The 14,020-nt window shown below is 41.5% G+C and overlaps 2 protein-coding genes across 4 annotated transcripts in view; one reads left to right on the top strand and one right to left on the bottom strand.

Moving 5' to 3' along the window:
* Positions 1-8,811, top strand: part of catip (ciliogenesis associated TTC17 interacting protein) — a 56,656-nt gene extending 47,845 nt beyond the window's left edge. For all 3 annotated transcript variants that reach the window (XM_077614869.1, XM_077614870.1, XM_077614867.1), the window contains 3 exons: positions 1,659-1,735; positions 6,285-6,352; positions 6,830-8,811. In XM_077614869.1, the coding sequence (XP_077470995.1) occupies positions 1,659-1,735; positions 6,285-6,352; positions 6,830-7,006 (322 nt within the window). In that variant the 3' untranslated portion in view covers positions 7,007-8,811. The remainder of the gene's footprint in view (positions 1-1,658; positions 1,736-6,284; positions 6,353-6,829) is intronic.
* The window catches only part of LOC144085517 (uncharacterized), a 65,031-nt gene that overhangs the window by 12,502 nt on the left and 38,509 nt on the right, over positions 1-14,020 (bottom strand). The window lies entirely within an intron of this gene.

Genomic DNA, 14,020 nt, shown 5'->3' with positions numbered 1-14,020 from the left:
CCACGGTGACCAAGTGAGAAACTTAGAGTCCTGGGTTTGAGGACCGGTGGTTGGGGACCCCTGTTCAATTCGGTACACATGCCTGGTGCAAGACTTTTGGTGGTTATTCCCTCCATCAGCCCCTAGTGCAAGCGGGTGACAGAGAGGTTCAGCCAGTTCAGCCTGATCCACCTCCGGTTATGTCTCTTGGGGTTACAAGGAGGGCTGTTTGCTAGCAACGGCTACTGGAATGTTAAAGAGACTTTGTGTTGTGTGATGAGGTTGTCAGGCATGACTGACTCAGGTGTTGGTTATGTAGTTATTTATGTGTTCTGCCTGGGTGCGAGGGATAGGGGTCATGGTAGTTGCTGAACCGTAACTAAGATTGATGTTGCCGGTCATGACCTACACTGTGTTCTATTTAATATAGTGCGCTGCTTTTTGGGGTTGTGTGGTCCCTCGGGCACAGGAGCACTAAATGTGGAAATGTAATCCTGTCTTTTACAGCGTGTTCTTCACACCGCTTGTATTATGTTTAAAATTAACGGCGTAGAATGCAGGAAAAATGCACAAAAACAGCAGAAAATAGGAAGTCCATCAGGCACACACGGTGACCAACTACTCGGGATGTCTAGATCACATATTTTTACATGTGATCTTGAGAATCTTCTGATACTCGATCCAATACCCAGGAAATGTATTAAGTAGGGGGAAAAGGATTATATCCAAATGTCTTTTGTCCACCCAATTTGAACAGTTATTACAACAGTATTATCCAATAAATGGGTAATTTCAACAAAGCAGAAAGAAAAATCACAAATCCCTTCTTTCAGTTCACCAAAATAATTTTGCTAACAAATAGTTGAAAGAATGTTTCTTGCATAAATAAATATATACAGTGAATGAACCTGATCACCCAATGCTATAAATTGAGCTAACTACAGCGTTACAAGACTATATCGCGTTCTGAATTCGTCTTTATTAATAGGTATTGTTCAACCATAGGGCGGCCCGGTGGCTTGAGTGGCTAGCACGTCGGCCTCAGAGCTCTGGGGTCCTGGGTTCAAATCCAGGTCGGTCCACCTGTGTGCATATAAGAATAAGAAAAATACGTAGCTGGCCCAAAAAATTTAAATTCTGACCGTGGCTAATTTCACGTATATAAAAGAAATAAATGTAGCTTAAGAGGTGGCGGCCCGGTGGGTGACAGGTTAGGGCGTAACCCTCACAGTTCTGGGATCCTGGGTTCGAATCCATGTCGGTCCAACTGTGTGGAGTTTGCATGTACTCCCAGGGCCTGTGTGGGTTTTCTCCAGGTACTCCGGTTCGCTCCCAATTTCCCAAAAATGCATGGTAGTCTGATTGGACACTCTAAATTGCCCCTGGGTATGAGTGTGAGTGTGAATGGTTGTCCCTCTCCTTGTTCCCTGTGATTGGCTGGCCACCATTTCAGGGTGTCCCCCGCCTACGGCCCGAAGTGAGCTGGGAGAGGCTCTAGCACCCCGCAACCCTAGTGATGATAAAGCGGTTCAGAAAATGAATGAATGAATGTTCAACCATATGTGAAAAAGATTTGATTCACAACCAGGTCTTGATTTTGTGACTGTGTCCTTCCAAAAACAAAACAAACAAAACATGTAATGTCACAGATTATATAGTGTAAATAATTGTTTCCTTAGGCATCTTGCTAGCAGATTGCAGGTGGGATCTCCATTTACAATGAGGTTGTTCCAACTCCCATCACAGAAAGAAGAAGGTAGTGTATTCTAATTTCAGGGTGTGCAGAATTATTAGGCAAGTTGTATTTTGGGGACTAATTTTAGTATTGAACAACCATGTTCTTAATGAACCCAGGAGATGTTAATATGAAACCTGCATACTTTTCAGAGTTGGAGTGTGGCTTTTTTAGTTTTAGCTATACATGTAGGATGTGTGTGTGCAGGTGACTATTACTGGGGATAATTATTAGGCAACTTAAAAAAAAAACAAATATATACCCATTTCATTTATTTATTTTCAACAGGGAAACCAATATAACAGCTCAACTTTCACAAATATACATTTCCGACATTCAAAAACAAATCAGTCATTAATATAGACACCTCTCTGCAAGGACACTCAAAAGCCTGCCATCCATGGATTTTGTCAATGTTTTCATCTGGTCACAATCAACATTACGTGCAGCTGCAACCACAGTCTCCCAGACATTGCTCAGAGAGGTTTACTGTTTTCCCTCATTTTAAATCTGACATTTGATGAATGAACACCGGTTTCCAATGGGGTTCAGATTAGGTGAACAGGGAGGCCATGTCATTAGTTTTTCTTCTTTTAGGGACTTTCTTGCCAGCCACACTGTGGAGTGCTTGGATGCGTGTGCTGGAGCATTGTCCTGCATGAAACACATTGTCTTGCTTAAATGATTCAGACTTCTTCCTGTACCACTGCTAGCAGATGTCTTTCAGAAACTGGCAGTAGGACTCGGTGTTGACCTTGACTCCATCCTCAACTCGAAAAGGCCCCACAACATCATCTTTAATGATACCAGCACATACCAGTACCCCACCTCCACCTTGCTGGCGCCTGAATCAGACTGGACCTCTCTGCCCTTTACCGATCCAGCCACGAGGCCATCCATCTGGCCCATTAAGACTCACTCTGATTTAATCAGTCCATAAAACCATAGAACCAGTCTTAAGATATATTTCTTCGCCCAGTCTTGACATTTCAGCTTGTGTGTCTTGTTCAGCGGTGGTCGTGTTTCAGCCTTTGTTACCTTGGCCATGTCTTTGATTAATGCACAACTTGTACTTCTGGGCAATCCAGTGATGTTGCAGATTCTGGCAAAACTGGTGCAGCATCTTGGCAGCTGCACGCTTGAGTTTTCTCCGTTCGTGGGCAGTTATTTTGCACCTTGGTTTTTCCACATGCTTCTTCCTGTTGAATATTTTGAATGAAACGCTTGGTTCTTCGATGATCATGCTTCAGAAGCTTGGCAATTTTAGGAGTCCCTCTGCAAGATATCTCTATTATTTTTTCACTTTTTTGATTCTTTCAAGTCCCTCTCCTGACCCATTTTGGCAAAGGAAAGGAACTTACCTAATAATTATGCACAGTTGATATAGGGTGTTAATGTCATTAGACCACACACCTCATTACAGAGCACATTATCTGACATGCTTAATTGGTAGTGGGCTTTTACGCCTATACAGCAGTGGTCCCCAAACTATTCCAGAAAGGGCCGCAGTGGGTCCGAGTTTTAGTTCCAACCTGTAAGAGGAAACCTTTCCACCAATCTGGTATCCTAGAAGTGCAATCAGTGGATTGCCGTCAAGTACTTCTTTTTTCATCAGAAACCTCATTGGTTAAACTGTTTGTGTTGGATCGGTTGAAACAAAAACCTGCACCCAAAGCGGCCCTCGACGACCGATTTGGAGACCTCTGCTATAAGGCTTGGAGTAAGACAAGGTGAATAAAGAGAATAATGTGGTCAAAATACTAATTTGCCTAATAATTCTGGACTCTCTGTATAGTAGTGATGGGTTTGTGAGGCATCACGTATCGTTTCAACACAGTGACACACTGCGTTGCTGAATACTGATACCTGGTGGCCGTAAAAAAACTGCAGGAAACATACTGTATTTACTCGCATATAAGTCGCTTTTGTGAATTGTGAAAATGACTGAATCAAGGCTACGGCTTATATGCGCATTAAAAGACAACATGCACGAAACTGCAAGGTGACAACGCCATAACACTATAGCGCCATGCCGCTAGACAAAGCAGCCGATACAGTCATTTATTTCAAAATAGAGAAAAGATAAACAGATAAAACGCTAAACAAAATTTATTTTGACGTCTATGAATGAAATTCAAGAAAAAATTATATCTTGCATAAAACATGAAAAAACTCACTTGTGCCTGTCACTGCTTGCTCAGGGCATTGCCATCTTACCTAGTTGCCATCTTACCTAGGGCTGCCTTCTTAAGTAGGGCGCCGCTGTCTTACCTATTTAAACGTGCTCTGACTGACGAGACGCGAGTAGCCTTGATTTTGAAATAAAACAAAATTCCACTTTGATTTTTTTCATTTTATTTCTTGTTTTAAAATGACAACTATTGCAGTAACATGAACCAACACAGAATTGAGATATTTTGACATTAGATGCAATATGGCTGCCACAACATCTTAAACCTCTGGTAAGAAAATTGTAATTTCTGTGATTAAAAAGCACCAGGTTCTCATCAGGATAGACTTATTCATTTTTTCAAATTGAATAATTTGATATTTTGCATCTACAAAGACAGGCATAATAACTTATGATATTGACCCTAATAATGTGCTTTTGACTCATACAGCATCTCAGAAATACCGCACGCGATGATTTTTCTTAAGATTTTCCCTTCAAAGTAACACATTTGTACTCCCTATTGCAGAGGTGCCAACTACTCCGGAATTTCCGGGGTTTACATGGAAATGCAACGCAAAATCTGGTACCGCGGACAGCCTCCCTAAAGTCCGGAAATCCAAAGAAATTGTCACTTTTTTTTTAAGCAGCCACTTCAAAAAAGTACCAAATTTCCAATTTAAATGCCTCAAAATTTACACCATCGCTGCAGCTTCCCCCATCTTGATTCAATTGCACTGTAAACCGAAAGAATTCGGTAACACGAGTGCATTGTGAATCATCCGAGTTAAAATTTCTGACAAATGATTCGCCTTGTGCGACTTCAGCGTGGCAATCAATTCGGAATCAATTGCATAGGTAGGCCACGATCGCTTTAATATTTTCATTTTTGTTTTTTTGGAAGGGAAGTATTATTAAGGATGCTGCACAGCACTGGTGAGTCAATGACAATGAAGCTTTCAATTCAGTATACCTCCTGGGAATAAGTGCAAAATGGATCGCAATTTAGATGAACCTTTTGCGAAATCCAGACACTCGCAGAACTGTATTGCTTCTTATTTGATGAAATATCCCATGTTGACGCCGTCTTCAAAACGACTGACATCTGCACATTGCACAACATGCATGAGCGCCTCGTGGTGTAGAGGTTCACTCGCCTGATTTCGGTGCAGGCAGGCGTGGGCTCAATTCCTGCTGGTGGCTGTATCATTGTGAGTGCATATGGTCGTTTGTACCTCTGTGTGCCCTACGGCTGACTGGCCACCACTATAGGGTGTCAGCTGGGTAAGACTGCAGCAACTCCCCGCAACAACATGCATGTGCGACTTCAGCGTGACACAGGGTGGAATTACTGACTGTAAAATGCACGTAGAAGGACCGGAACACGAAGATAAACTTATTTCCGTTATGCTGTACTTTTTCAATACATAGTTTGCAAAAACACAATATTTCAATTAATGTAAAAACATGATAATAACAGTTTAATTTAAATTGTCCCACACTTATTTTTTTGAGCATTTTATACCGGTTTTGCATGAATCGCATTCACCCCGAAAATGGAACAAGGGTACTCCTGAAATGGGGTCGATGGAGGTTGGCAGCTCTGCAGTTGAAACCATGAATATGGAGGTGAAAATTGTGAATCAGGGGGCGGCTTATTCGTGAGAAATTGTAAAATTCAACAATTTTTAGGCAAGGGTGCGGCTTATATGCAAGTAAATACGGTAGTTGACAGACTCAACTGACGCTGATTTGATGACCAATTGTATCCAATACGATCAGTTACGTCTTTGCATTCACATTTTCTTGTTCCTTATATGTAATGTAATTAAAAATGCTCTTTGATATTTGAGTCAGTTGATAAATTAAGTGAACATCTGTCATGATGTCAAAAAGTGTAAGTGCTGTGAATAACAATAACAATGGATTCGTTTAAAGATTTTTATTCAAAGAATGAGTTTCTCCAGGGTTTTGTAATATGTCATCGTTTCTTTGTCACAATTTCTCCCACTTTGGAGAAAATCGTTCGCAAGGCACAGAAAAGGCGCTGTGCATAGGAACTCGTCCGCTTATAAAAAAATTACGTTTTCCATGGAGGTCCTCCATCTTTGACCCCAATATTCGCCTAGCAATGAACAAGTCAATAACTCGATGCTTGTTTTGTACCTCCATGCAGTTGACAGATGCGCTTCTTTATAAACATAGTTTGGCGCGCGACTGCCGTGTAGAGACAGTTCCGTCACTGGTCACGTGACTTTCTTAAAGCGGTACGCGCACCGACACGGTCTGGCGAGGGAGCTCGACTCACGCACCGGCGCATCTGGACCCATCACTACTGTATATAGTATAAATTGGCTTCATATTATATGTGCTGGTCTCACTCATAGTTTGTTTTCTCAGCTTATGAAAAAATCCCTCTGGTTTGGGAAGAAGACATACAGATGCGTTCTAAATTCATGGACAGAAAGGTAAGAATTAATTTGCAACTCAAGTAATGGTTCTATCAGGACACTACTCAAGTATAAAGCTCAAGCTAATTGTAGTTTGATCTTAAATAGTGCCTTTAATACAACAATAATGACTTCAGGTGCACTGAGTCATCAGTTGGCTAATCGATTAGGGCTGATTGGATAAATAAAATTCGATTTTAAGTGGGTCGATCACTAAAAAAATCACCAATCTTGCCACCAATGGCGTCTAACTTCCTTTATCCATGGGTCATGGTAATTAATATGAGCAAAAAGTGCACTTGTTGGGTATTTCCACGTACAAGATCCCAACATAATGTTGGGACATATGTTCCCACCTTCTGCCTTTCAATGACTTACTAATTACATCGACTTTGTATGAGAATCGATTGCACAACGAGAATAAAACTTAAATAAAGTCTCTGGTTGCCTTGCTAATTTTTCCAAACTAACTGTATGTTTCTGGCATTGTTGCAGGAAGACCTGAAGGCTGATCATGCTTCCTATTTAAAAGCAAACCCAGAGATCCGTGCGCTCATATCTGACTTCCTGCAATTCTTGCTACTCAAGAAACCAGATGATGTCTTCGAGTTTGCCAAGGAATACTTCCTTCCCTTCACCGCCGACACAAATTTAGACACCTCATCAAACTAAAATCTTATTTTATCAATTGCTTTTATATACACAACCCCCTTTTTCACTAATCCCAATTAGCTATATTCATTCATTTTCTGAACTGCTTATCCTGACGAGGGTCGCAGGGGGTGCTGGAGCCTCTCCTAGCTCACTTCACAGGGAACTAGGAGAGGGACAACCATTCACACTGACACTCATACCTAGGGGCAATTTAGAGTGTCCAATCAGACTACCATGCATTTTTGGGAAATTGGGAGCAAACCAGAGTACGTGGAGAAAACCCACACAGGCCCTGGGAGTACATGCAAACTCCACACAGGTGGACTGACATGGAGTTGAACCCAGGATTCCCAGAACTGTGAGGGCGACGCCCTAACCACTTAATCACCGGGCTGCCACCTCTTTAGCTACATGTATTTCTTTTATATACGTGAAATTATTGGCAATATTTTTTTTCAATATGGCGCCGTCATGCGGCAGCCGGTGGCAGTAGCTCTATCCACTCTTATTTGTTTTTCGCGTTTCAGAGCCTTCCTATCTTTTTTTTATTACATTTCAATATTTCTTAATACATTCCTTTTTACTTTACTTTGTACTTTATACTTTTTACTTTAATGTTTTCGCAACTTTCTCTGTTCTGTTAGCTTGGCTTCTTTCTGCCACTTCTTTTTTGGAACCATTCAGCCATCCCTCCTCTGTCATACGCATGGGATTAGCTGGGAACAATATGCAGCAGAAAGAGCGACACCTCGATGCCGCTGGAAATCCGGAGCTGGACAAAAGTGCCGTGAGAAGAAGCGACGCTTCAGACCAATCATTCCATCTATTATTATGGGGAAAGTGAAATCCTTCCCCGATAAGATGGAAGAGCTGTCGGCGCTTACCAGACCGGAAATTGAGTTGAGGGTGTTGTACACTGTTACTGTTGATTCTTCAGCTCCAGACTACTGAGGGTCTGTGCGGATAAGCTTGGAAGAGTGACTCTGCATACTTTCAACCTCGGTCTTAGTCTGCAGAAGTTCCCCACCTTGTGGAAGTCTTCCTGTGTGGTTCCAGTTTTATCCAACTCTACAATGTCTTTTTCTTGTGTCTGTATCCGTTCTTGCTACTGAAACCAAGATGGCGCCGCTCAAGTGGCAGCCGGTAGCGGTAGATTAGCGGTAGCGACCTTTGTGACTCGACCCCACCCATCGCGTGGCTTGGTTTCTTGTGCTAGTCCTAGACCTCTTTGGACCCGTTCAGCCGTGCCTCCGCGGGATCAGCTGTGAGCAGTGGATGATAGAAGAGGCAAAGCTCCAGACAGAGCATTCCATCATTGTTATGGGAGTGTGAGATCTCTCCCCGGTCAGATGGAGGAGCTGCCGGTGCTTGCTGGGCTGTTTGTGTGCTTTGAGTCCCCCCACCGGCCTCTCCGCTCCTGCTGATCAGTTGATAGGACAGCTCAGGAGGATCTAGGCAAGGAAGATGACCTTTAAAACCTCCAGACTACTGAGGGAGTGTGCGGATCAGCTTGAAAGAGTGATTCTGCATATTTAACCTCAGTCTGGAGAACGTCCCCACCTTGTGGACTTCCTGTGTGTGGCTCCAGTTTTTTTTAACCTAGGTCTACAATGTCTTGTGTGTCTGTCTTGCTAATGCAACCAAGGAAATTTCCTGAATACGGGATGAAATAAAGTTCTAATCTAAAAAAAATAAAAAATAAAAAATTAGAGCATGGTCAGAATTTAATTTGTTTTGCCAGCTACTTATTTTCTCACTGTTATATTATGTTTACTGTATAACATGTATTTTTGTCTATTATTAAAGCAGTGTTTCGCAACCTTTTTTGAGCTACGGTACACTTATTGCATTGAAAAAATCTCGAGGGACACCGGCATCTGAAAATCTTAATTTAAAACTATGTCGCCTATATTAACAATAGTCATTCTAATCAAAGTTTTATCAGCAGGAATCACATAAACCTCCAAAATTATTCCAAAATCAAATTTTGCACACTGACCTAATGTCACCAAAAGTTGATGTCTGCGGATCTTGAACAACTTCCGGTTCCAGTGATGCAAAAATAAGTAATGTAATGTTTTTGATCGCATACTTTGATCACTTTTCTCCAAAGCCAAAAGTTGATGCTCTAGAAACCAAACAACTTCCGGTACATGTTAGAGAAAAATAAGCAACAAAATGACTGTTTCACAACGTTCATCATATTTTGATTTTAATCTTGTAATAGTTCAATTTTAATCTCGTTATATTCATATAAAATTTTCTCTCTGAATATAAAATTTTATGACTTCTTGCAATTTCCCGCGGCACACCTGACCATTGTTCACAGCACATCAGTCAAAGAACGGCTGGAAGTTCTGGACCTCATCGCCCACATTCTCCTTAACCACGGCGTACAGTGGCACCCCAAGCTGGTCCAGCTGTCTGCGGATCTTGAACAACTTCCGGTTCCAGTGATGCAAAAATAAGTAATGTAATGTTTTTGATCGCATACTTTTATCACTTTTCTCCAAAGCCAAAAGTTGATGCTCTAGAAACCAAACAACTTCCGGTACATGTTAGAGAAAAATAAGCAACAAAATGACTGTTTCACAACGTTCATCATATTTTGATTTTTATCTTGTAATAGTTCAATTTTAATCTCGTTATATTCATATAAAATTTTCTCTCTGAATATAAAATTTTATGACTTCTTGCAATTTCCCGCGGCACACCTGACCATTGTTCACGGCACATCAGTGTGCCGCGGCACAGTGGTTGGGAAACACTAATGGAGTTTATGTTCACTGTATGTGTACTATTAATCCCAGCATCCTATTAATTGTCTTTAGTTGGAAAAGTCCTACAGCTCTTGACTAACCACTTGATGTTGAGCAAATTTGGATTCCTCATTAAATTAACTTTTTTTCAATAAGTACTGTTCAGTCTTGTTGGATCAGTTCATATTCTACCCATGGACCCTTCAACCCTGCACCGTAGCAAGATAGGTATAGGAATAGTACACCAAAATTCCTGATTCTTGTCTTGACAGTCATTCATCAAGGAGTTGTTTGTTTCAGTGTGTAACAATTGTCATCTGTTAAGTGGTGTTTACACACATCACCCAGACAGCACACGCAAGGAAAACACGCACACACACCTTCAACAAAATCCCAACATAATGTGACACTTTTATAATTGATTTCTGACATTGAGGGGACGCACCGTCTAGAACTTGCTCTGGGGCGCAAAATTCCTCGGTACACCACTGTGAGGAATTAATCAAAATATTCAGTCGTACCTCTACTTACGAAATTAATTGGTTCCAAGACTTTTTTCGTAACTTGAAAAATTTGTACGTCGAGGTGTACTTTATATGTAAGTTCTCTCATTCGTTCCACGGTCCTCGCATAACTACCAACTAAACGCTTTAAAATTGGTCAAACTGTCCCAATTTTGTATAAAAATGAGGGAAAATTATGAGGAAAAGATTTATTGATGTCTTAAAAAATATATAGCATATGAAAATGTGCCCTGCGCCGCTGAAATATCTCCCCCGCGGCCGTTATAGATGTAATACCCGTGTTTGTCCACCAGATGGTGGCAAGAGCCAATTCTTCCCGGCCCGAAAGCCGTTCACTTTGTAGTACAGACGCTCCCCTACTTACGAACGAGTTAGGTTCCGAGCGATTGCTCATAAGTTGAATTTGTTCGTAAGTTGCTCAGTGCTATATTTTGTATTATAATTTATGTTTAAGGCCTATATAAGTATATTGAAGGTTTATATAAGTGCATTTGTATGTTTAAGGCTTGTATAAGTAACACACACTGGTTTGTACTGAAAAAAACATTTAATAAAATGGAGAGAATACTGTACTGTATACATACATTAGAGAGAGAGATTTACTAGAAACTGGCCGAAAGAAGCTATCTAATGACGATTGCAGTTTTCTTTTTTCATCATAAATGATGCGGTAGCACTGTATGACATCATTCAATTGATTTGCAAACTTTGTGCAACGTTCAATATTTGGGTCCTGCTGCTCGATCTTTATGTTTAGAAATGGTACTGACGGTCGAACGATTCAAGTTGTATTCACGTGCAACGCTCACCACTTTCTGACGCGCATCAAGCTTTGTTATTATTGCCACTCATTTCAAATGAAATGGCTTGCCTCTTCCTTGCACATCCCTCAATAGAAGCCTTTCGCTTTTCACCAACCATATTCAATAAGGGATGCACGAGATATTTAATGATATAAATGAAAAAGGTTCTTTGCGCACTGGAGATACGTTCACGCACTTCCGCATTGCAACGAACTGGGCAGAGGAAGGTGGATGCTGGGTGAGCTGAGCTGTCACAGCGCCAGGCGTCGGTATTAGCGGCGGAAAGAAGCACTACTCGGAAAAAGGCGCGAAATACAAAATCGGACTTACGAACATTTTTCGACATAAACGCAATTTGCAGACATGTTCGTATGTACCGTTGTTCGTAAGTCGAATGTTCGTAAGTAGGGGAGCGTCTGTATATTTTAGACTTTTACTTTGGGCCCAATTTGTTCCACGTTGCATTTTTAGTTTTTAATGGCTTCTGTTAGAATAATGATTCAAACCTTTTAAATCATTATTAGTAATATTTAATTAAAAAAGGAAAAACATCTCTCAACATTTCTGGTTACACTTGCAAGGAAAATGCTATGCGACACCGTCTTAGTCCACAGTGCATTCTAAATTCTAGTAACTGAATCATTGTATTTAATCGCGACATTCGAAAAACATGTTCATGTAATCAGTACAATAACACCTTCTGGTTTGGAAAAACAACAGTCTCAAAATGAAATGGTGTGACATCTCCCCAAAACAATGGTACATAATATTTTCATTATAAGGAAAACAAAGCATTCAAGCAGGATTATAATGTCAACAAAGCAGTATTATAATGTCAACAAAGCCGTATTTTCAAATCTGCTGGTGAAGCCCCGACATAACAGTCTCATTTGGTCCTGCTGGGAAAAGGTGTCCGTCTCTTTTCCCTTGCCCTTGAGAAGAGAACTGCGCAGGAAAGAGTCCATCCCTTGACTTGATTTATAGCTTTACTACTTATTGAAAAATGCTTACAACACATATAGAATATTACCTAATAATTCTAACATTCCCTCCTTTTACTATATGTTTGTTATTCATTTTATGACAAATTCAAAATAACAGGGATATCACCGTTGGCTGTTTTAATTTTACCCGCTTAGGCTCTACTCGTTCGGCAGGTCTGAAAAACAGAAAATAAGATCATTTTCGTCCAATCCATCCTCGTAATTACCATGCTCCTGGAATTCACTGTTAGTGTCAGCACGTCTCAGTAGGGGATATAATTCATGCAATTTGGAATTTGTAGGGGCAATCGCAGTGGTTATAAGTCGGCTTATCAAAGATCTTAAGCAGGGAATAATACAACACCCACACAATGTCAAAATCGTAGCAAAAAGGGCTACGGAAACTGCAACGGATTGAGCCAAATTCCGAACATATCCAAACATATCCCGCCACCAGCGCTGCCAGACGGATTCACTGACTCCAGAATGCTTCTTCATATTGCGGTTGAGGGTCTGCAGGCCATCAATGGCGTCGGTGAGGGACCCCTCGGGTGACGTGTTGTTCGGTATGTAAGTGCAACACTCATCTCCGAACATTGCACACACGCCCCCTTTCTCCGCGAGCAGCATATCCACTGCTATGCGATTCTGGAACGTCATTAGGCTGGTGGCTGCTAGTTGTTCCTTTATCGCCACAAATCCCTGTTCAGTATAATTTCCAAGTTTTTGGACATTGTAATGCAGGTAATTTATCCGATCAACATTTTTGTTTGGAGTAATTAAAAGAAAAATAGACTCCCAACCTGCTGCGATCTGATTAACCAACTTATACTCATCTGGGACTCCCCGGGGGACGCCAATCGCATCAATGTAGGTCGGATCCTCCTCTCTCCATGCCGATCGCCGCCGTCGCGAGGGGCCCGCCATCATACCAGATTTCTGTGCAGCCAATTGTATCTCCTCTACTGTAGATGGAAAAACAGACACTGGTAATAACAGTGAGACCAAGGCACAAAGTCCTGCGGCATTTTTGCAGGAGTCGTATAATTTGTTTTGGCCGCACCACCACCATAGGTCAGAACGTGGTATCAGGGGTGCAGTCTGTTTTAGGACGTGGGCACACCACGTCACATTTATCGCTCCCAGTGCCGGACCGTGCCCTGTGAGGACTAAACAGGTAAAATGATTAAACGCGACATGTGTTGAAAAGTTAGGCTTGTCCTTCGCTGTCGTTGTAACTGGGTAGACATTATTCCATTTCATACATTTTGGGCTTACATCTTCTTTTGTCATTATCTCATTTACACAATCAGGGGTAATTTGCGCGGGCACTACTCGTAAGAGGGGGCGTGGCCCCATACATGTTATACAGGTTTGATTGATAGCCTTAGCTGCATTTTCCATCAACAACAACCAATTATTGCCCGTTTGGGAAATCCCTGTTGCAGAAATGAATTCATCATCTGTGGTTTTTTCAGATTTCAATTTTACTACGGCCTTTTCAGTTGTTTCCTTCTCTGACGCCCTAAACACGGCCTCCATAGGCATGGTAATTACTGTTGAAACACAAATGTAAAATTTGTAATAAGGGTTTTCCCCCCTTGACCATGGGCTTAGGAAAAACGTCAGACAAGGATCTCTTCCACAAGTCAATTTGTCAGTCTGAATACTGATTTGTATTCCCCCCATCGTCTGGGTTAATTTTATCAGGGGCCTGATGGCTTTTGCGCACGCGTCCGACATCCAAGCTCGCCAATCTTGACCAGTTTCTGCAACAAGGTTGCCCCAACCCCTCCTCAGGGCTGTCATGTACCACACATATCCTTTACCATAGGTTGATCCCTTGTATGGCGACCGGGATGTCCATGAGTCTAAAAATATTTTCTTCCATGAAAGGAAGATATCCGTAGTTCTATTGTATGGAAGGCAAAACAGTGTTCGTGTGCTTAATCGTCTGGGGGTG

The sequence above is a fragment of the Stigmatopora argus genome, chromosome 12 (assembly GCF_051989625.1).
Source record: "Stigmatopora argus isolate UIUO_Sarg chromosome 12, RoL_Sarg_1.0, whole genome shotgun sequence".
Taxonomy (NCBI): Eukaryota; Metazoa; Chordata; class Actinopteri; order Syngnathiformes; family Syngnathidae; genus Stigmatopora; species Stigmatopora argus.
Note: the sequence above shows the minus strand (reverse complement) of the source record. Positions and strands in the feature narration are given on the sequence as shown.